A 24338-nucleotide genomic window follows, 5' to 3' on the forward strand; every position below is an offset into this window, starting at 1 on the left:
AATATTGCATAATCGACGCAATACGGATACGTATCTCGTCCAAACTCGCGAAAGAAATCTAGAACTAAAAATAGCTATGTAAACGATTATTCATCCAAAGCGACATTTTTTCCAATTTTCCTGACACGTGTTTCCGATTTTCCAAGATCGATCGCTCAAATTAACTCACGTTATAAATTCTCCAGCTTATCGGGAATTCGTAAATCATTGTTTGGTTTAAAGAATTGGGCGTAAAATATCGAATGTTCCATGTTTGGTAATTCAGGAAAGAAAAATGATGTGACTAATAAGAACGTATGATGTAGCTTTCCAAATTTGAAAATAAACTTCCGATCGATGGCAAGTACTTAAATATCGAAACATGGTCGGTTTTATCGCATAATTCAAGTAAACCGTTGTTTATTTTTTTAATAGTTTTCTTTTGTACCATGAGAAAGACCAGTTTATGTAATAGCGTAACGTTACTATGTATATATAACGTTAGTAGTATCAGTAGTAGTACGTACGCTACTATGTAGTAGAACTTTTGCCATAGTTATAGCATTATTGGGCAATTGGGAACCGTAACAATTTAGAGCCAGATTACTTAATTTAGGAATTTTTAATTTAATTTTTATTATCAATCTCTGTCACGGAGACTGTAAACTACAAAATAAAATTGATGCTTCTAATTAGACTGTTTTATAATGAAGGAGATTCTACGTCGTAGAGGTCTCGTTACTAACGTGTCGTCAAGTAAACTTTTTAATTTATATTTTCAAATATATTCTACATTTTTGGATAAATCTTTCAATTAATCCCTGATTAAACTGACATAAAAATTATTTTCCGCTTCGCGTTGGAAATTTAAATCAATGAAATTATTTAAGATTTAATATTATAATCTGGAGAACTTTCAGCGACGGAATTTAGAAATTCTGCAAGAAGATAAGACCTTGAAAACGAATTCCACCTATAAATAAAGATCTCTAGAGAATCTTTTATTCAGTCATGCAACCAAACAACGTGACATAACGGTGTTTTGTTTCGCTCAAAAGATTTTCTATTTATCCGAATAACGAAGTCTCCTTTTGAATAGAGATAATTGGATTATTTGCATGTTGAAATAGAAACTGCATAAATCCACGTCATTTCTGTTTTTTTTTTCTTTCTTTAAATTACAAATTGGCCATTTAGAAAATAATTGTCATATATTTTCCCAATATATAAAATTATTTAATCTTTTCAGGATCGGATTTTCTTCCCTTTAACTATTACTAGTGAAAATTCATATTTTCTGATGTTTTTGAGAAGGAAAAGTAATATGGAACAACAACGAAACAAATATCAGCGTATTCAGGAAAGACTACAGATGTAAACAGGAATTGAATATCTTGTATAGTTACGCTATTATAGTATAGTTTGTTTGAAGTTCTCTAAAGGTAGAATTTCTCTAAAGGTAGACGTGCCGAAGAAAAACTTGTGGATTTGCGGATTCGTAGTTAGTACCAGAAACGCTATAAGAAAAGTACAGTAGCGATCGGAACGCTGGTTTGGTCCTTGGACAATGTTATTAGCACAATTTTTGGTTAATCAGAAAACTAACAACATGTAGAAACGTTACATAAAAAAATGCCTGCTTCTGTTAGCATAAGAAACAATAATGGTGTTTGTACTGCATCAACGATGAAGATGACGAATGGAACATAATCTTTTAATTGCTCCAAAATACTTAAAATTTCACTCCTGTGATGTTTACATTGGAAAACACTGATTTAGATTAAAATACCATATTCTTTTTAATATTTTACTTCTTAAAAATATTTCAAACATTATATATTGCACATATATTGAAAAATTATCATTCTGTTTCTTCTGGTCATTTTAGTCTAAACGTTAAAGTTTGGTTAAAAATAATAACGTTTCACGTTTTACAGAGTCAAATGAAAGCCCTGAGTCTGAAAATTCTTAAATTCCAAGTTTCAACTGTGATTAAGATTAATGAAATTGGTAAGAAGAACAAGTCCTGTTTCTCCTTCCTTATTTTATCCTTTGTCTATCTTTCCTGGAAGACTGATCTTCTTACTAGCAACTTTAATACTTACATTTGTTCTAATTGTTATTTATCTATTTTTGTACAGCTGCTTCGATGGGTGTTGGCTTCACCGCTATTAAATTAACTGCTCTTGGCCGTCCACAACTTTTGGTAAGTAAATATTCTTAAATGAAGTATTAAAATATTTAAGAAATAATTTTTTATGATTGTTTAAACATTGATTGATTAAGCTATCGACTGAGCGAATATTTGTATTTCTCTAAGTATTTCTGATAGTTTTACGATATTTTTCTCTTAATTTTTCTTATTCTAATATACTACTAATATTTAAACAATAAAGAGAATATAGTAGCTTCCATATATTGATATTTGAGATAAAATATAATCTTTGAACAATAATCGAATTTGTTTATCTTATACATATGTGTAGGATAAACTAGTAAGTAAGTAAGTAAAGTATTTATTATACCAATACATAGTATAATAATTCTAATAATAATTCAGTAATCTATGAAATATATAAAAAAGGTCCATAACACTATTCGGATTAGAATAAACTAGTAATAATTTTGTTTTTATATATCTACGGTTATACAAATAGTTATATGTTTTGTTATTTATAGCTCCAATTGTCGGAAGTAATTATGCGTGCACGACAATATATGTCGGATGTAGTTGGTGGTGAAGGCGCTGTTTTAACTCATCATGCTACGGCTGATGATTTCATGAAAAAGTTCGAAGAGGCTCACATCAAAGACGAAGCGCCAGTACAAAAGTTTCTACAAAAAATTCAATCAGATAAAGAAGGGTAATAATTCATAAAAATCTATCATTTGTTACGAAAACATTTTGATCAATTACCATTTTTCCCTTTTCTTCTTACTTTCAATTCTAATTTTCTATTAACTTTTCCAATAAGTTATAATTTTTTTTCGTTATTTTCTTTCTATTGCCTATTCTATCTTTGCCTGCTTTCTTTATTTAGTAATAACACTTTGCGCACACTTTACAATTTTTTTGTTTTATTTATACATTAATATTTTCCCATCAGTATAAAATTAAGAAATTCATTTTTCCCTATAGTGTTATCCATTTGTTCCCATGGAGTGGTATTCTGGATGAGAACTACGAGCTGAGCGAAACGTTCCAAGTTCCAGATATTAAAACGGGAAAGATGGTGAGGCTTATGTCGCAGCTCACGTCCAAGGAAGAAGAAATGTTCAGAAACATGATAAGACGTCTGAATAACATTGTCTCGGTATGAATACTTACAAATGATAACAATTAGAGAATGCAGGGCGTCCCATATAGTTGGCTATATTTTTGGAATAATTAATAATAGAAAAATGTACTTTGAGGCAAAATTCAATGATTTTCAAGTCATTATTACATGTATGTTCTCATACGTATGGCTTCATATGAAATGTGAAGCGGTCAATTAATCATGATCTTATATCTTGCAAGATATTTGCAAGATAACGGTCCAAAAAATTGGTAAAATCTATTTGGAAGTAGTTCAAAGCTGTATACTAACTTTGGTATAAGACACCCTGCGTTCAATAAAATGGAAAGCTTTCGGTACTTCCATTATTTATTATAGAAAATACAGTGAGGAGATTTAGAGGAGTTTAGTTTTCGTTAGCAAAGATAGAATTGCTAACTTTCATTACAGGTGGCCGATAAGTTAGACGTACGTATAATGATAGACGCCGAACAAACGTATTTCCAACCTGCGATATCGCGGTTAACGTTGGAGATGATGCGCAAGTACAATACACATAAGGTAAACGTTTTGCTTCCGTAGATGAGATATTATCACTTAGTAAATTTTCAGTGGTCTAAACCCAAATGGTCTACTCCCTAGGCCGTGGTGTTCAACACATACCAGACATACTTGCAAGAAGCTTTTAATGAAGTGAAAACGGATCTGGAACAAGCTGAACGTCAGAATTTCTACTTCGGTGCTAAACTCGTCCGTGGCGCTTACATTGAACAGGTAATTCTTCGTTGAGTGATTTACACTGACAATTTTGCAGCTGACAATTTTTTCTGCGTACAATTACTGTATAAGATAGAAAAATTAAATTCAATTGCCGCAGGATTTACTGGGATAAGGGTACAAACCACGACGATTTGTTTTAAAGTATCATTTCTCTAATTAATTAATATTTAAAATTTGTGTTATGATTTATGAATTTTATTTTATAAAATTATAATTTATTTCTTAAAAAAAAAAAAAAAAAAAACATGTTGAAAGCTATACAGTGGTTTACGAAAGTATTTAAACGCTTGTAGAAATTAAATTGTCGTGTACTGTAAATAGTAAATTTTGTGTTTTCAATTGCTTGAACGGTAATTTTTGCAGGTCCAACAAAACTTACAAATGGTAATGTATTTATCTGTGTGTGAATATATGTGACAGAAACATAATCGATTGTAACTTAGGAAAAGACGTAATTTTAAATCAGTGATCGTGAGTAGGTTAAAGTGACTGTATTGTACTGGTTAAAAACATGGGATAAATTTCTTGAAATTATAAATGTAGGAAAGGGCCAGAGCAGCAGCAATGGGTTACCCTGATCCAACGAATCCTACATTCGAAGCTACAACCGAGTCTTATCATAGGACTCTAATGGAGTGCTTAAGGCGAATGAAACAGTACAAAGACAAAGGAGAGGATCCAAAGAAAATTGGTATTATGGTTGCATCTCACAATGAGGATACAGTTCGTTTTGCAATAGAAAAGTACGTATTACAGAATATCTTCTATGAATTTTTAAAATATACAGTATATGTTTGATTTAAATATATACACACGCAATTATTTTCATTCAACTTCCAATGTCTTTTAATAGCTTGAATAATAATTACATACATTATCATTCATAAGTATTTGGACACCTGGTCCAATTTGTTCAAAAAGTTGATATTCCTATTGTACATATTGTCATAGTTATGACTGAAGAACATTTCTCTGCTTTCTAGACTCTACTTTTGTACTATTGTTCTTTAACTTTCATCATAATGGGGACCGAATGCTCTGCTAAACCAAGACAGGGAACATACCTACATTGCTCAAGTTTCATATTTCGCTAATAAATCGCTAATAGGTTGCTAATAAATCGCTAATAGATATAAATTTTTAGGTTGTGTTTAAAGACACATATTTCAAACACTCTAATATTCCGACATTGAAGTTATTTAACTCAAGTATCACCGCAGGATACTTGAGTTAAATTTTCATCCATTTTTGATTATATATATTGCTTTTCTGTTTATATTATATAAATACTATCTATTGCTTTTATCAATATTTAATAATTATATATATATATATATATATATATATATATATATATATATAGTTCCGTAAGATAAGATTAAAGGCCAAAATTAGATTAAAGAGTTTCACTTGCCGTATATTTTGTTTATTAGCAATAATTAGAAATGTGTATGCGTGTCCAAATATATACTTATGGATGATAGTGTATATGTATACGTAGACATAAATTAGACGTATGATTTATTATGTAATTATTTAGGCTACTGTTATTTATTAAGGTATTCTAAATATGTTATAAAATAGAATGAAGGAGATAGGAATCTCACCAGAGGATAAGGTGATTTGTTTTGGCCAATTGTTGGGAATGTGTGATTACATAACATTCCCACTCGGTACGTATCTTTATTTCTTCTGTACTTAATGGACTGTCGATATTTGTACATTCATTGAAAATGTTTAAGGCATAGTAGTGCACAGAATGCATATAATATGCAAAAATATGTAACATGTCTAAAGTATAATCTTTATATAATGGGTATCGACTCTGCTTATAATATTTAAAAATTGAAACAAATATTTGCTTACGTTACATATTTCCAATTGTATCCATAAAAGTATGAATTTATATAAAAATCTGCAGTCTTTAATAATAAAGATTTAAAAAAGCTTTTATAACTTTCTAGAATAAAATATTATTAATTAATTATAAATTTTGAATGTTTAATAATAAAACTTAAATTTTAGGTCAGTCTGGATACTCAGCATACAAATATATCCCTTACGGACCAGTGAAAGAAGTATTACCATATTTGTCTCGGCGTGCACAAGAGAACCGAGGCATACTTAAGAAAATCAAGAAAGAGAAACGCCTGCTGTTAGCCGAAATTATGAGGCGTTTCGTGAGTGGGCAGATATTTTACAAACCGAAGGGAAATTATACTCCCGTCTGAGCAGCTGGTCGTTTTATTTGCACAGACAGATTTTAAATATCAAATTTAAGTAGTGATTGTAAATTATTCAAAAGAAAAAAAAGACTTTTGTGGTACGCAGAACAAACGCGCGCGCGTGAGAGTGACTGGAAGAAATATGCAGTGTTATTCATTATACGAAATTGCCTTAGTGTGAATATTATCAAGTGCAAAACTGCTCAATATCGCACCATATGGTAGAACTATGTTCATTGCTCGTTATGTTTATATTAATTGAAAGAAGAAGGCTCTTCTCAACGACGCGTTATTACTTTTATAAATAGGGAGCACATTTTACGCTTTATTAATAAATATCATATTCAATGTCACATAATCGTGTATATGTTATATTGAATATGTATATTTTTAATAATGATTTTTTTTATAAAAAAGTAAAAAACAAATTGAGAAAGATACTTGAGATATTAGTATCGAACAATCTTATTTGCAAAGACCTTTAATATTTTTCTTTTTTATAAGAAGTTTCTACAGAGTATTTTTTAAAACTCAATCGATAAATTACAAACCGAAACAAAATGTCTTTTTTGCCTGAAACATCATATTATGGTCCTGTATTTTATATTTTATTTAAGAATCTCGCAGTGCGTGTGTGCACGATTATTTATAGCGAATGTGTTTGAATATATGTTGACATACTTTATTATTCATTTGATGCTATATGTATACATATATATGTACGATTTTCTATATGAAAGTATAGAACAATCATCAAATGAAATTAATATAGCGTGTGTTGTATTTAATTAAGTTAAAATACTCGCGTGGGATGAACATTCGCTACTATATAGTTCCATAATATTTTATGCGTAGTTACCAGGAACAGATATTACCAAAGTTGCTAGTATTGGCAAATTACGAGTCATAAATGTTTTCTATTTGATTACAAAGTGTTTGCACATTATTGAGAAAAAGATAGCTCCCGTAATTTGTTAATAAGTAAATATTTGGAAATATTTGGCAAAATTTTGTTAAGTTTCTGGTACGAATGAATAATGATGTAAGAGCCATTTTATTTGTGCAATTACTACGCATGTTGAAAGAAAGTTAAGTGATATTGGGCCGAAATAGCGATGAACTGCGGAACTTGGAATTGAAGAAAAATATATAAATAATTAATGACGTCGTATAAGTTTTTAATTCGTTATGGTTCAGCCTAATATTACTTTTCTCAGCAGACGAGATAATAATATTCATGAATATTGATATAGCTTATACACATTTTTAATCAATTTCCTTTCTAAGAAAACTAAATACCAAGAAAGCTTTATAATTTATAAACAATAAATTTTTGTCGAGTTTCAATTCATTGTTTTACATGTCAAATGACGAATCCTGCGCTTTCGCTCAGTTTGAATTTATTTATAAAAAAGAACGTATAATAGCGTTCGCACAAATTGAGTAGTAAATTTTTTTCTTCCATAACATTTCAACGTTCGAACGAAACATAATTGTCGCTAGCAATGAAAATAATTCGACATGTGGTGGATAATTTTCCACGCAGTTGAATAACACTTCAATATTTTCTCATCAGTATTTTTTTTTTTTTTTTTTTGTAGAGATCAAAATAGTATGTTTTTGTCCTGTAGCCTTTTCTTTTTGTTAAACTTTACGTCTGTTTTCAACAGGTCCTATCTCTCATTTTTATAATATATACGAACGTACAATTTTTAATGATCTCTTGTGTTTATTACGCTTGTGTCGTAATTGCGTTCGAAACTGTGTATATGTAGTCTGTATTTTCCAAACATTTAAGAGAAGTATTATGTTTTGTAGGACAGTTATTTCTTCGAGGTGTGGCAGTTCTTTTAATTGAGATTAAGCAAAAAGTCTCGAAAAAAATCATGTTATATTTACACACCTAAGAGGAAGAAATTGAATCGATGAATAAAGGGGCATTGTTAAAGTTATACATGCTATAGCTAAATGTTTTTATGTGGCTAATGGTATGTTGGATGCGAGTGACTTAGGTATAATTCTATTTGTTATAATTTAGTGTTCGACTGTCACGTCGATACATTAATTAATTTCTGTATGTCTCGTGATGATGACAATAATTTAGATAGTTAATGTTATTAAAGAAACTCGTATGTTATAAGTATAAAACTATAATGTCATGATGGGTCGCATTTGTCATCACCATTGAAGTAGAATTTATACGGGGCAATGACACGAGACTAATGAAAGAGATGAGTAGCGAAGAAAGTGAAGATATAGTTATTATCCTCGTGTGTGATACATATTACACGAGTCAATACATAATTATACGAAGTAACGTTCATTACCAAGGATATGCATTTTACTGCCAGAACGAACTTATAAAAAATACTTTCTCTTGGCTGAATATTATGAAAAATACCTACCTGTGTGTGTGAATAATATATTTATGATGAAAGTAATACAATATAGTGTTTACTATGTCGTTTTTAACAGTCAATGTTGTTAGCATCTATTTATGTGTAGCTCACATAAATGTAATCTAAAAAGCAGAAATAATATTCTCTCTGATAATGTTCTCATGCAATTTACTTTCATTCGGAGAGAGACTTTATTACATACATATACGTATATGTATATAAATCGAAATCTTGTTTTGGGATTATAAGCCTGTCAAAGAAAAAGATTGATTGAAACATCGATCGATATAAAATAAGATAATATTTATTATTTCACGAAATACAGTTAATATATGCCTCTCCAGTACCATTTCTAAATCCATGCTTGTATACTAGGACAGGAACATTTTGCTTCCATTTGTTTTCTTCTATTATTGAATTCACCGTAGCATAAGTACGGTTCAAATATTTAGGATTTGAATCAAAATGAGCAAATTTATTGCTAAAGATTTTTATATCGAATTTCTCGCTGGTTTTGGAAGTGACGTTTCTTGTCCTAGTCTTTGCAACAATTAACAAATCTCTTTCTTTTGTATATTTCCGACACTTTCCAAAGTGTTCTTTTGTTCTTATATCTCTGCTTATACGGATTCTTAATTAATTATATAATTTATTTCAAGATTGCAAAATATATTGGTATACATACAAACATGATACTATCATATGAATTAATTTGGTTATGTTTTGGTTTGAATGCGTTATGCATGAATTAATACAAATTATCAGTCATACAATCGGAAATTATGGCAACAAGAAAAGCGACTTTGCGCTTGAAAATCTTTCACGGTAAACTTACAAATAGTCCGGCTATTCGTGTCTCTTCTTAATTTTATAAATTATGAAATATTCTCATATAAATACCTATCTGCTAAATTACCATCAAACATGTGTCGATGTTTTACTTTTGTAACAATTATTCAAGATAACACGTGTTAATTTGTATTTAAAGTTCCTCTCATATATCAATATTACAATGTCCTTAGTTTAAAATTTATCAATAAAATGCAACTCTGTATTATTTCATGGAATTATACAAGTTATAGTTTTTATACACAAAAGATACCTATAAGAAGCGTAACTAAATGTACATTCATGATATGGTGAATACGTTGAAAGATAACGTGGTAAAAAATACGATAAATATCGAGCATTTTACGTATTACACTTATTTGGTCGTTATGTACAGGACAGAATGGATCACGTGTGCTACAATTTCATCCTTTCAAATATAATTAGCGAAGTAACAAATAACATTTTTATAATACAGAAAAATAGGGCAAATTTTGTATGCTGGAAAAAAGTTTCATTAACATTTATCTTTTTAATGTTATTAATTAATTAATTATTGACTTAGGATTATTCGATTCCCTTTGAAGTTTATAATCAGCGATACTTTATGCTTTAGCTTGATAAATAGAGTAATATTGGCTTTTTCGTTGAAGCATTATTTTTTTTTCTTTTTTTTTTCTAAATTAAGATATTCCTTTTTAATAAAAAAAAACGTTTCATTTGTACAACGAACTCTTATGTTAATTTATTTTCTCGTGTGAATGATAAATTTTGGTATTGATTGTAGTAACATGGAATTAGAATCGAACTATGTTATAGCTGTACTTACGTTCAAGTATTTTATAGCTAGATTTTCATTTCGATTCTGTGACACAGGGCAGACGTGGTTTACAATCTTCTTTTTTTTTTTTCTATTTTCGCAAGATTAAAATTAATTTGGTTTTTTTGAAAGACATCAGGTACGTTTCGACGGTTAAACGTCAGTTATAACGATTTATTAGAAAGATACTACTGTGATTAGTATATTCGATCGTTAATTACTTATATTCTGCTATCGCTCAGTCTTGTACGATGCCGGTTTATCGATCGTACCGTGGCGGATTAAGAAATTGTCCGCAAGAGTATTTATTTACTTATCTCTTTTGCTACATGAAAAATTTCATGTATAATATGCTCTTCGTTCCATTCAACTTGAAGAAAGACTTTAATTTACCCAGTATTCGATACATTGTATTTGAAATACAATTTAACTAGGTACACAGATTCGTTATTATTTGTTATTAATACATCTTGTGAAATGATTGAAATGTACCCCGATTTTAACTGAAATTGGAAGCTTTTTTTGAAGTTTTTTGATTACGTTTTTGATAAATATATTCTTATTAATTTTTCTTGTGTTTTCCTTAATTTTTCTGTCACATATAAAGCTACAATAATCCTTTGTAGGAACATATAATATATTTTAAACGTTCTGTATAAAGGAATATCCGGATATATAAAAACTCATCGTACATTCATCTCTATTGCAAATTATAGTTAAAATTTATGGTTATACTACAGAGTTAAAATTGTAAAACACTTAAAGAAAAGAACACACAAGAAAATAGTTAAATTTGTAAAATTCAGAATTGCGATCGTTCCTTTAGCTGAGATTATAAAATTTAAATGAAAGATATTGGCAAACTTGCAAAAGGTTTAGCCTTAAGAGACAGGAAGAACACTGCTTTCCTCATTTGTGATACTCGCTCTATGATTATCCGCGGTCGAAGAAGAAGGCTGAGGCTCGGTATCTTTTGCGCTTACACTTTGTTTAGTATTACAAGTAAAAGCAACGCTGTTTGCTCTTTGTCGCGTGCGCAATTTTGTCATAGTTGCAGCTTGTTCTATGAAAGGATTTCTGTTTCTGTTGTGTCTTCTTGTCCTTCTTAAGCCGAATGGAACGAACTTATCTCAATCTCTATAACGTGCCTCTGTTTTGATATTCGATCCATGATCGTTGGTAGTTGGATCTCCCAGTCACAATGGTGCCAAACTTTTCCCTCTTCTGGCCAGTCTAATCTCTAACCATCCGTAAGGAAACACTGAGAGAACTAGCACACCGGAAAGGCCAAGTACTCTAACTCGTGTGCAGACCAGTCCGTGTAAACCAAGAGTAAGTGCAAGACCAAGCCATTTCCAGAAGAGGGACGTCGATAGAGGTCCTTGCCAAGAGTTTGGGTATAAACCCATTATCAGAGCTAAAAATCGAACAAGATAGTATCGATACTTACATTATGTAATAAAAAACTTACTGTATATCAGAGTTTCCCAAATAGAGTTACAGACTCCCCAGGCAGCAGATATAACATGAAAAAGTGCCGGGTCATCGCCAGATGGTCTCCAGGTGGTCAAGACCAGCAGCAAACATCCATGGAATACAAGTCCTACAACTGTTGAACAAAATACCGTGAATACAATTTACTATAACGATAAGACGGATTTTTACGCATTTGCATAATAACGCGGAGACCGTACATGATACGCAAAGATATATAAAATTTTCAAAATAATCTTCTTATTACGAAATGAGCCTCTGCTTCATTTTCCAATTTATTCTATGATTATTTGATCTTTGGTTCTAATTATAATCATAAAAATATGAATTCGCATAAAGATCCGTGATTTAACTATATAATATAATATATTACTCACGTATGACGAAATATCTTTTAATATGCCGTAGTAACATCGATAGGGTGACATCAGCAAGAGCTTGTAAGGAAGCTAGCGCTAAAAAACTGATCGTTACTGTGCTAGCTCCTCCCAGGGCGCAGACTACGTATGCCTGTTGAGAAACAATTAAATATTCACCATGTATCATAATATAACGTATAAATATATTTTATATAAATAACGATAATAAAGTAACAGTGTTCTGTGACAACTTTCAAGCAATATCCTAAACAAAGTCGAAACGAAAAGTCGAGATATATCATACTCACTTCTATAAAATCAGCATAGATGAAACCCTGTTCAAGTCCGATAAAAAGTGTCAATGGTGCGGCTAACTGTAATTTAGGATCTAGAAACGCAGCTTTCACAGATTGCAGAATATTTTGAATGCTGTGCTTTTCGTTCACACTCTGTGGTTCCTTCATTCGAGAGTCGAGAAAAGCGCACGATATACCTAATCCTAATGCGGCAAGACCCAGCCATATGCTGACCAATATTTGCGATGTACCGGATGATAATGTAGGTAAATTAATCGTGCTATTATATAGATAAATTTCTTCTGGACAGTACTCTGCTCCGCACTTGTCATTTATCTCGCTGCTTTCTGTATTAGGAGGTACCAAGTCTGTTAATTTTACAAGTATGGCAGCGATTAAACAACCTAAAAACATAAAATTTTACTTATATTTAATCGTAGTACACCGGATCAGCTAAATGGAATAACCAGATATCCGTCTTATTTTATTTATTTATCTTTAAATTTGTGCGTATTAATATACACAGTATAGTCGTACGACCAGTATAGAAAAGTCTCGTATAATATATATTTAATTTGGATAATACTCGTCATACCCAGTGCGAGACCTATGTCTTCTGCTAATTTGATTCCTCGATTGAGTCTTCTTAGAAGGCACTCGCGTCTTGTTTCGTCAGGATCCTCGGGATCGACGCACACCAGAGCTAAACTCGTCGCCGAAGCATTTACATGCGAAACTCTTGCTATGAAATTTGGACTCATACAAGCACCGAGCATCGCGTAACTAGGTAATAATATGTACCTATGAACAAACAAATAAAATATACAAAATAATACGTTTCTTACGATGTTATGGCCGTGACTGGACCATGGATATTTATGCAAATTCATATCTTTGCGAATATAATTTAAAAAATGGAATTTATGCAAAGAGCTGTTTTATCTACCATGAACGATAAATATTAATTATATATCTTGATTTTCACACGTATTCCGTCTACTCTTGCGCTATCGATAGACATATATTTCGCGATATAAATAAATGCATAAAAATCCGCAGTGTTTTGAAACTACATTTCTATGCTATCTACCAGGATATATTCTACTATATGTACCACTTTGGATATAAATGCAATCCCACGAAAATAGTGGTAGCCACGTGACTAGAGCTTATGGCGAGGTTCGTCCCGAATCTCTGTACGATGATTGGCGCGAAGCAACTGGTAATCGTCGCGATTGCGTAAAGTAGAGCGAGCAACATCGGTCCTAGTTGAGGATTAAAGGTGCCGAGGCCGGCTTGTAATGGGAATATCGGCAGCGTAGCGGCCGAGCAGCTCGCGTGTCCCAACAGAAGAGCAGCACAATGCCTCAAAATGGCTTTCTTCGGTGGTCTAGGACCGGAAGGAGCTGCCCTAACGGCGGCGATCAATCGACGAACGGACGACGCTCCTGCCGATGAATTCATCGAGTCTCGTCGACGCCACGACAGTGCCGATGTCCTCGTTGACCGACAGGAGATGGGAGAATATGCTGCCATATGCTGTGAATCAGAATTTTAATAACAAATAAACCGTGCGACTGATGCCGGTTGCCGAGCATAGTAGGGACGCTGGCTTCGGAGCAGGACAATTATCGTCAACTACGAAGAAAGTGATACATCGTCGTTATATCTTGTACATCCTGTACGATTTTCGGGTATTTACCTCTAACATAGCATCATTGTCCCACAAGGCATGATGGTGACCACTGCTTCTAGCGCGTCTATGTGTGTGTGCTAAAGGCGGAGGCTGAGCTGGCAGTCGTATGGGTCCCAAACCACCGATCGGAGCCGGTCTATAAGCAGGACTTTCGAGTTTGTCCTTCGACAACTCGTGAAGATTTGGCAGCGAGCCCATGATCGCGATATCTCGTTCGCTTTTTTCACTGTATTCCGTTCGATTTATCTCTTTAAAGTCGCATCGACGCGTTTTCGATTCTCTAGAGAATCATTGCCAAGGAAACACGCGACCGTTACCATCGTTGGAATTCCTTTTTTGCTCTTCCGCCTTCCATTTGTTCACCCGCTGGTTACCTGTACCTGAAACGATGGAAAATCTCGTTGAGTAACAGTGGCTGCAAAAGGTATTTGCACACCGTTCTATCTGCCACAGCGAGAACGCGTTAAGTTTCGTATCATTCTAATAGTACGTACGTTTATGCGACTGGGAAAATTTGCAACCGTAAAAACGAAACCTACGGACCTTGATAAAATGGCACTGAATCGGGAATCAAGGGTACGTGGAAGCTTGTCTTCTAGCGACTGGTATGTTGGGTATATCGGGATTCGAACGAAAGTATTCGAACGTTCGGCCGATTTAGAGAAAATTCCGATTTATCTTACGAATGCGTTATGCGTGTCGCGTGAAACTGTGTATGGTGGGAGGAATTGCAAAAAATAGTAAATCGTAGGCCAATAAAGTTTCGCTCTTACGTTAAACTTGATACTATTATTTGATAAATTCGGAATAAATTAATCGCGATGAGATTATCTTTCGTCGCGTTATGATATCTTCGAAGGCTTTAATTTTGCCGTTTTACAAATGAAGCGCTTTACGATCAGGCAAAATGCTGTCACAAAGGTATTTGAGCGCGTATCGCGTCGAGTGTTATATTATCTACGAAACATATTATATACGAAACCTTTTAAAATTGTATCGGTAGCGTAATGGGACACGATTATCACGGTTGTACGGGTAAAATAATAAAGCCAACTTGTAGTCGCCTCAAACGCGCAATAAGTGCCAAATGTTATCGCATTAAATATCGAGGCTTGATAATACAACGAACTCTAGCAAATAGCGCAAAGTATGTGCTTGCGATAAATGTCTTGTAACGCGTTCTAATTGAATTTCATGACGTTTCCTGTAAAATACACGGTATATTCGTAAGAAATTGAAGCAAGATGAAACGAGATGAAGCAAGATGAAGCGAGATGAATCAAGACGAAGCGAGACGAAACGAGACGAAGCGAGACGAAGCGAGACGAAGCAGATAAAACAAAATAAAGGTCGTGAAATTATACACAGCCTCTCCTAAGATAAGAAACGACGAGTTAGTTAGCTCAAATTTCACAAAGTGTCCGAGTATTAATACGATTTACTACATATCAAAAGGTATTTCTCAAAAGACATATTTGTTTCAAATAATTTGATTAGATTTTTGGTTAAAAGAATCAACGTGCGTCTTAATGGGCTACGGGTCGTTGCAGATGTTCGTTTATAAAACGATCAGTCGTTTCACGTTTCTCGTTTCATGGCGATACACTGCAGGATTTTGCATGATTTATCTGGCAATTCTCGGAGCGCAGACTCGTCAATTATGTAAGGGATGGGAAGAGAACGGAGAGACGAGTCAAAGACGAAACGAACGGAGATGGAAACGCCGTGGCTGCTAACGGAACCTTGAACGAGAACTTACAACGAAGCAACCGTCGGTATAATGAGCGTATCCGCGTTGACCTTGATATATCGGTCCGTGGAAGGATTTCGACGAATCGCGACGACGCGTCGATCGACGGATCGTTAGATCAAAAATGCAAAACAATGCAAATTACGTAGTTCGATAAATCTGCTTTATGTACGTTTAAGTACGTATAACAGTGGCATACGCATTTTGTTTAACAAGCGATGAATTAAACAGCGTTCAAAGGAGGACGATAGAAGTTAGCCGATTTTGGATCTCGACGTCGACTCGAAGGATTCGAACGAGATACGTTTCTACGCGTTTTAAGGAGCGCGCGATGTACGATCATTTATCTGGCAGGAAAGTTACAAAATATTATTATTAGCAAACGTTATTTTTACGTTGCATTACCATTGCTATTAGCAAAATAATCGTTGCATATAGTAACAGATAAATTCTTGGTAGATTGGTATCGAACAAATTTGGAAAATTATGTTTTTATCGTCGCGACACAGCAAGCAACGACGTCGTTATATTCGCCGTAGAAAGTGACGCCTCAGAAGCTACAGAGATATCGGAACAGCGAATTACCCACTGTACTGTATTATCGACGAGCAGAGTCCGCGCGTTCGTTAGTTTATGGAAAATATAAAACTGTAGAAGCAGCGATCGCGGCGATGTTTAAATGGAAAATAAAATATTAGAAAAAAGCTCTATATAAATTCCACCTTTTTAGCTGCGTTTATAGAAATATCAAATCGCATAAAAATCCGCGGTCTATCGATCGGACTTGAGAGTACGCGTACGGTGAAACCATGCACTTGCTTAAAAAATAAAAATTTGATTTCTTCACCAGATACATATCGGCATTTTTACTCGAACGAACAAACGAATATAACGACCAAGCGTAATCGCTAGTCGTAGTTTTGTCATTTTCTTTGTATCGTATACACGTTAGAATCTGAAACGTTTCCACGTGTTTGTCGCGCAGTACCGACTATCCGACTGTCGTTCAATATCAAACGATCAGACGAGGATCGGCGCGAACGAAATATTTTTTTTTATCCGTAAGTTCGATCAGGTTGCAACAGAAGTTAAATCGGAAGACGTTCGTTCCACTTTTTCAGAACGACATCTCAAATTTCAAAGCAGGAAAAAGGAAAATGGTGACAGAGGTGGGCACGAACGCGGCCTTGAAGCGTCTTCTCGAAAATAAAACGAGCCAGAGACGAGCCGCCGAGGCTACCGATGTTTCAAAAACGCGAAGGCCGAGCACGCGTCCAATGCACAGACCGAGGAAATATTATTTATTTTACTCGCGATGCGCGCGAAAGTCCACTTCGAACAGAGATGCGTCTTCTGACGTCCGAGTGCTCTTTTTTAACGTCATCGATCGTCTAGACCGAAAAATCTACCAATGAAATGATTGGTCGATCCTCGACGACGATTTTTCCTACAAATCGCAACATTTCTATTCTCGAAAATGACCGATCGTTATCGTTGAATTTCAGGAAATTAATTTCGCTCTCTTTGTCAAGTTCCATTCGTCCAGAAGCTCGTTCTTCGAATTTTTCATTTCCGCTCCAAGATACGAGGAAAAAGCTTATAGCCAACGATACCGCGCAACTCTGCCCTGTGTTGTCAAAATTTCGTACTATGAAAATGGAAAAAAAGAAAAGGAAGGAAAGAAACTGAAAGAACGACGCTTACTTTTCCACGGACGCGTTGCTCCATCGACCAGCGTTCGCCATGGTCCTTCTCCTACGAACCGATCAGCAGCTGGACCTCCGTCGAATTCATGCCGAATCCTCGAACCACCGTGCAATTGCTAATACGAAACACCAACTATCAATATTTTTCCACTACAAAACCAGAAAACCAGTCCGTAAACCAACTTGTCCCCTTCGAACACATATACTTTAATCGTCCGTTTGATTTTCTCCATAAAAATGTTTTATCGAGTATCCAGTTGTCCCAGGAGTAGACGATTAATTTTTAGAATTTAAATTTAAATTTGCTCGATGCCTCGATTCTTTCGGTATACTTTATCGGATCAACGTTGTATTAATTTTTGCGATTCGTTATTTTTCTCAGTAACGCTGGATAAGAAATGCAATTTCCATGAAAATTGGTTCAAATTGTACCGATTAGTTTTTAAAGGAACGGTCCGTGGTCTGCTCGAATTCTTTAAATCATCTTCTTATCGTTACGACAATTTCTATCTTCCACTTTTAACCAACGCGACTAGGAATCCTTGATCGCTCTTCCAATGGGACCTTGGAACAAGAAAAATTTTGTTAGGTATATTCTCAATTTCGCGCAATTTTCGAAATTTGATTTCAAAGACATTGCGTCGAATATCGTTTTGAACGTTAATTCGAATAATTTCAAATACTTCGAGTACGATCTTTGTTTCTCCGATGGAATTCTGAAAATGAAATTCCAATATCTCGAACAGACGTTTCGTTTCGATACAAATTAGTCAAGACGATCGGGAATATCGTTTAAAAGGAGCAATTTGCGGCGCACTCGGTTCTTTAAATCATCCGCGTAGCAACGATGATTTTTAGACAGAAGATGCCCGCGTTTCTAAATGGAGCGTTCGAATGACAAAAATTTCGATCTCGTTTCTAGATTGATTTAAAATCCATCCGTTTCGAAGAAATTTTCAATACCAAATCGAACATTTTTCAAAGTTGAAAGTTAAAATCGAAATTCGTTCGAACGAAGCTTGCTTCGTCGAGTTACAGCGATGCTTGATTTTCTACTTTTAACGAACGTAAATAAGAGATTTTGCGACGTCCATCCGACGCGGATCGCTACGAATAATTTTTTAAAGGAGAAAAATTCCGATATATTTTATGGGATATTCTCTTCTCATCGTTCACCATGTATTTATATCGCTTCCGTTGTGTATCGTAGCGATGATCGATAACCACATTAACGCGAGAAACCGCAACATCGAGCGAACGCAAACCAGGCAAATCGTTAGGAAAATCTGATACTATTCGCACATTGATCGAATTAACACCGTCAAGCGTTAAACTTCTCTACGATCTTCGATTTTCCCTCGAATCGTCCACGCTGTAACGACGACGTCTGTCTCCTAATATTTCTTTTTAGCGTTACGATGCACGTTCGAGTATCGTCGTTTAAATCGCTTCGTCGCATCCACCTTACGACGATAATTTTTATTTTTTATTATTCTCCAAGTAACGTCACTTCGTTACATTCATCTTACAACGATCTCTATAAATCTACTTCTTTCTCCGATTAAATGTACGAACAAGAGAAATTCCGACGTAATTTTAGTTTCATAAAAACGTGTCTACTTTCGGTAAGAATCGGTTGAAATTGCTTTAAACGTCGTTACGAACCAACCAGCGTCCCGCGTATTCCGTTTCTTCGAATCGTCGCTGCTTCGTACGCACGATAACAATTTTCGTTTTTCGTTTAAGAAATCCTTTAAGCGATCGCGCTTCGAACGGAATCGATCGAATTCTCGACCGTGCGTTCGATGGCGTTGAATATCATTGAACGTTATTTTTGAATAATTTAGATCAATTTAAACGAAGGTAGTTCGCGGTATAAAACTATCGACGTATCGTATCCGGCTTATTCGAATTCTTTGGATCGTCGGTTACGCTTCGAGCGAATACCTTCGAATAATTTCACGAGAAAGATTCTTACGTTCGACTTTTGATCAGCCCTGCGAATTGCTTGGCCGCGTATTTAATTTTTCCAACAGTCGATTCACCGTTATACGGAATATCGTCGAAGGTGGTTTACGAATCCCCGAACAACGAACAATTTTCTTTTATTACTCGTCCTTAACCGACGCGATAAGAAATCCTCGTTCGCTGTTCCCGGAATTTTCCAATTACATAAACTTTGCAGTACTTTGCCGAACACGTATTTCACTTCGGCGCGGATTAATCGAGATTCCTTGGAATGTTAATTCGAGCGATCGAAATTAATTGAAATAATCCGAACGAAGAAAATAATATCTGGTGTACCTGATTCCTTCGACGTATCGCTTAACAACGATTCTTATCGTCCATGTAACACCAAAGAAGAAATACTCTATCGGGATTCCAATAGCGTGGTTCTCGAGACGAACGATCTTCCAACGAGATTGTAATTCCCATCTATCGTCGTATCTCTGATTTTTCTCCACACTCGATTATCTGTTTAATGTTAACGAACGTTAATTTACTCTTTATTATCGAAGATACTAGTTCGCGGTGTGCCGAGGTCGTGCGAAGGGGTTGCAGTATTATTCGTCCAGGGAAAGTAAAACACGGAGCGCGACTCACCCCTCGGCTGGACTCGGTGTTGCTCGCCGTCGTTCGTTCTCCCTTGATTCTCGCTATACTCTTGATATGGTCGATAACAGGGAGAGTGCGTATTGCATCCTTCCGTTTCTCCATTCTCCTGCCAACTTTTCACGCGAATCTCGAAGCACGAGCCGCGGCAACCATTATTTTACGCAGATTCCATTACGTTTCGTAAGCGTAGAACGCTCGATACGACAGGCATCGATCAGTTTTATTTATTTACGTCGGCAAAGATGTAAATTTGCGCGGAGGTGCTGCTAGCCTAAGGAATACGTATACGTATACGTTGTATCGGTATTCATCGTCATCGGTACGTTGGTATATCGGCGTTGGAATCGCGGTATCGACGCATCGACGGAAATTTCTTGAGAATATTTTTTGAACGTGGATGAGTCGGTCGGCTGGATCGTCTTCGAGGTCCGACGTTACGAATTACTGAAAAAATTACATTCTTATCGCAAGAGGTAATATCACGATCGATCTTCGAAGGATACGTTTACCTTTGTTTCGGTTTCTTTCGATTCGGATGCTTTTGCAAGAAAGAAACGACGCGTTAAAATTAGAATCAGTTTGAACGAAATCAAACGCATTTATCGTTTTGTCCGGCCAACGATTCCTCGAGAGAAAATGTTATCCAAGTAGTAGTTTGGTATTGTACGTAGAATCGTTTAATATTTTTGCGATCGCTGATACGCGGACAAGTTCTTTCTTTTTTTTTTTTTTTTTTTTTTTTTAATACAAACAGCCAAGTCGTTGAAATGTTTTCGAGCGTGTAATTGTGGTTTTTATATTTTATATCTTCTCTATTTTTATATACCCTCGATACAAAATTAATCTTCTGATTGATTACGGTGAATTTTTAGCGTCGTTGGCAGAAGTTATCCGAGAATTTTATACAAATTTTCAACGCAATTAAAACGATATCGTTCCACGTTCTTTTAATATCTGCGATGAACGAAGATCGATCGTTGCGCAGCCCACGATCTGCCTGTTCTATAAATTTTTAATAACGCTCGAATCGAATAACGCTTCGATACTTATTAACCCGTTTTCTATCGTAAAAACGTCGTTTAGAAAATTGCGATCCAACGTTAAGATCGTGGAAAATTAAAATACGAATGGGAGTTTCCTAAAAATAACGAAACTCGACCTACGATCTCCATCGAGTTACTAATAAATTGTCATAGCGAGCAACGCAATTACAAACGATCGATTAAAAAATAATACAGATAACAAAATAGTTGGCGGAACGTTAAAAAATTACCGTCAACTTTTATTTAACTGGTACTGTGGAGTCGTAAAAGATGTTGACAAGATGCTGCGTACGCGTTTCGTAAAATTGATATACCTATATTCTCAGTTCATTCCCAATAAGTTTATTTATAAATGATACTTCTTTATAAGTTACCCCTTTCTCGCGCTTTTTTTACGCTATTTTACGCTTTCTTCTTTTTATCGTATATTATAGTATAACACATCGTGGCACTTTTTCCACATAATTGTGGATTAATTCTCTATGGTATAATTCCGCTATAACGTTACAGTCGTTACAATAATCGAATGCGTGGGAAGAATTTCGTATGCCATGTTAATAATTTAAAAATATGACACATACACTGTAATATATCGTTGCGTTATTAATCGCAATTCACAGAGACAAATTATCGTCCCAATATTTTATCGATAAGACAAGCGTCGTTAATTACGAGGAAGTAGATTTACATAATGCGCTGTCTCGCTCCGTTGAAAACTGGCTTTGCTGAGAAAATATAATTCGGTCTATAATTTGAAACAATGCGATCGATAGCTTCGTTGAAATAATAATCCTCTTGATCGACGATCTTTCTCTTCTTCGTTTTCCATTTCGACGATTAATCGTAAATAACGTCAGGTAAAATCGAAATGAGACGAGCGGTCTAACGAAAGATAACTCGATCGTCGAAACGATAACGTTCGTTCGTCTATGAATCGAATTCTTTAGGTTTGGCTCGATGCCACTTGGTTCCTGTTCAAACGGCACGATATTGCGAACAATTTGACCCGAATGTGTACTTCGCAACTATCGATCTTCGATACCCTGGATACTCTCGGTTGACGAGAGATACGAAACAGAACGAGAAATAAATTATGATTTCGTGGAACAACGTTTCGAAGAAATTGACGAAGCCGAATTAATCGAGAATACTTGACGATATTTGGCTGATAGAAAGGTAACGTTATCGAGCGAAGCAAATTTTTCTGCTCGTTACTTCGAAGCAGAAAATAATTAATTACGCCGAATCATTCGGAGGTAAAGCGATCTTTCGTCTTTTACGATTTACTTCGTTTCATCTTCTTTCGGTATCGTATAGCGTCTACCGACGCAATATTTCATATCGCGCAACGTCTACTTAGTATCGCGATATCATCGATTATTCTAAACAGGTGAAGTGGAACGTCGAGATTTAGAGCGAGCGAGAGTGCGAGGATGAGGAACAGGAAAAATCGCGTAGAGTACGGTGCTGCTACGAGTCAGAATCCTGGCACACGTGCCGAAAATGGGCGCGAGAGAAGGCGGTACCCACGGCGGCTGTGAAACGGAGGGTGAAACGAATATTAGCCGAGAATGGACAAGGAAAAATATAGTCGAGGAACGTGGGAGAGTCGAGAGGCGATCGAACGGTAGGGGGTTAAGGGATAAATAAGGGATATAAGAATAAGGGATATAACGAAAATAACGATAAATAAGTCAGGATCGGCACGAAATACCAGAGGGTAAGAGGAAATTGTAATCCTGGAAACGCTCGAAACTCGTACAATTTCCAGCGATTCGAAATAGGACAATCGATTTAGGACTTTTACGGTCATTTTCCGGATTTATCACCGGTTGGTTTCCGTCTTGTCGATTATATCGTTTTGTACGCAACTGACAGTCCGAGGACTAACTATGACGAATTTACAAGCGAGATAGTTGACAAGTCGATTGGACAATAGTACGATAGTAGAAACTAAGTTAGCGGATAAGATAGTTTAGGGAAACTGTAAAACCGTCGGCGTCTTTTCCAAAGAACAGAGAGGAGAGTAAAGAAGCAACTATGCCGCCAAAACGATCTTTTAAATTATCTTTCACGATCGCTTCGATATTAATACTTCTTTGACCGTTTAATCTCGAAGCGTTACGTTCTCTGTAATTTCCTCGGGTTTGATCGAACGCGGGAATAACGATGCATCTGCGTGTAAGCGTAGTATACTTACACGGTATGACAATGAAATTCTCCGACTCTTTACGTCCGTGTAAAGAATTACGGTAGTTAGCATAATGCGTACTTAATAGCGTTACCTTCTCGTTTTACCGTAAATTATAGCGAGACGAAGTTACCCGATCGTGAGTCACCCAAGCTTCCACATCTTCAAACGAGATGTTGAAAAACGAAATAATCGAGCTCGTCGATATACTACAAGATACAATTGGTCTTTGATATAATAACGAGAGAACGAGCAAATATCGCGTACCTCGAGTCCACGAGGAGAAGATGCGAAAAAGTCCTGTGGTGTAGTAGGATTTACGGCAGAGTACACGTACGTTTCGTAGCCGCTGCAAGTTCGGCGCCTACTATCGAAACTCTCGTATCGCGGTAACGCGTTTCAAGGAGAGTCTTCGAACTCCCTTTGTTACATATTACGGCGTTACCTGGCACGGGAAACAGTCGAATAAGTATGTCAATGTTACGACGATAATACACCGACTAGAAACCCATACGTGTCGTTTTAATCGTGCCGGTTAATCACCTCGAAAATGAACATCAGGCCTTTGTCTCTCGATAAAAAGATAATCGTCGTTGTTCAAGGATCGCCTAATCGTAATAACAACGTTCCATATGTGATTCGTTGCACGATTCCATACGCGAATCGATTTCATCTCCATCTTTTTTCGCTTCTCGTCGTTGTCTTTACCTTCTCGTCAGATTATACGCATTTCAGCCGAAATATACGGCCTTGTATAATTAATTCTTCGATAGTACGACGATAAAAGCGACGAACAATTCCGAGATTCTTAATATTTTTGTTGTCACGGGCAAATTTTCGCGCGTATTTTCGATATTTCGTAGATCATACTGCTACTG

General features: G+C 35.3%; 2 protein-coding genes across 2 annotated transcripts in view; one reads left to right on the forward strand and one right to left on the reverse strand.

The window, feature by feature from the left end:
* Window positions 1–8214, forward strand: part of LOC126914982 (proline dehydrogenase 1, mitochondrial) — a 37043-nt gene extending 28829 nt beyond the window's left edge. The window contains exons 5-12 of the mRNA XM_050719309.1: window positions 2121–2185; window positions 2659–2843; window positions 3119–3293; window positions 3708–3818; window positions 3900–4031; window positions 4581–4780; window positions 5622–5710; window positions 6063–8214. Coding sequence (XP_050575266.1) covers window positions 2121–2185; window positions 2659–2843; window positions 3119–3293; window positions 3708–3818; window positions 3900–4031; window positions 4581–4780; window positions 5622–5710; window positions 6063–6268 — 1163 coding nt within the window. The 3' untranslated portion in view covers window positions 6269–8214. The remainder of the gene's footprint in view (window positions 1–2120; window positions 2186–2658; window positions 2844–3118; window positions 3294–3707; window positions 3819–3899; window positions 4032–4580; window positions 4781–5621; window positions 5711–6062) is intronic.
* A 735-nt stretch (window positions 8215–8949) lies between these two features.
* Window positions 8950–20208, reverse strand: LOC126914983 (protein unc-93 homolog A). The gene is made up of 9 exons (XM_050719310.1): window positions 19915–20208; window positions 17609–18174; window positions 14161–14534; window positions 13573–13997; window positions 13054–13259; window positions 12471–12862; window positions 12181–12313; window positions 11781–11918; window positions 8950–11726 (listed from the first exon to the last, which is right to left on the reverse strand). The coding sequence occupies exons 3-9, from the start codon at window positions 14350–14352 to the stop codon at window positions 11506–11508; spliced, it is 1707 nt and encodes a 568-aa protein (XP_050575267.1). The 5' UTR covers window positions 14353–14534; window positions 17609–18174; window positions 19915–20208; the 3' UTR covers window positions 8950–11505.
* Between the last annotated feature and the right edge of the window lie 4130 nt (window positions 20209–24338).

Source organism: Bombus affinis, chromosome 3, assembly GCF_024516045.1.
Source record: "Bombus affinis isolate iyBomAffi1 chromosome 3, iyBomAffi1.2, whole genome shotgun sequence".
Classification (NCBI taxonomy): domain Eukaryota; kingdom Metazoa; phylum Arthropoda; class Insecta; order Hymenoptera; family Apidae; genus Bombus; species Bombus affinis.

Excerpts from the sequence above, each read along its gene's own strand:
- LOC126914983 (XM_050719310.1), bottom strand. The coding sequence starts at position 14,352 with ATGGGCTCGCTGCCAAATCTTCACGAGTTGTCGAAGGACAAACTCGAA. Across the intron at positions 12,863-13,053 it reads AGACATAGGTCTCGCACTGG|GTTGTTTAATCGCTGCCATA; the intron begins GTATGACGAGTA and ends TTATGTTTTTAG. Across the intron at positions 11,727-11,780 it reads TTGGGAAACTCTGATATACA|CTCTGATAATGGGTTTATAC; the intron begins GTAAGTTTTTTA and ends TTCGATTTTTAG.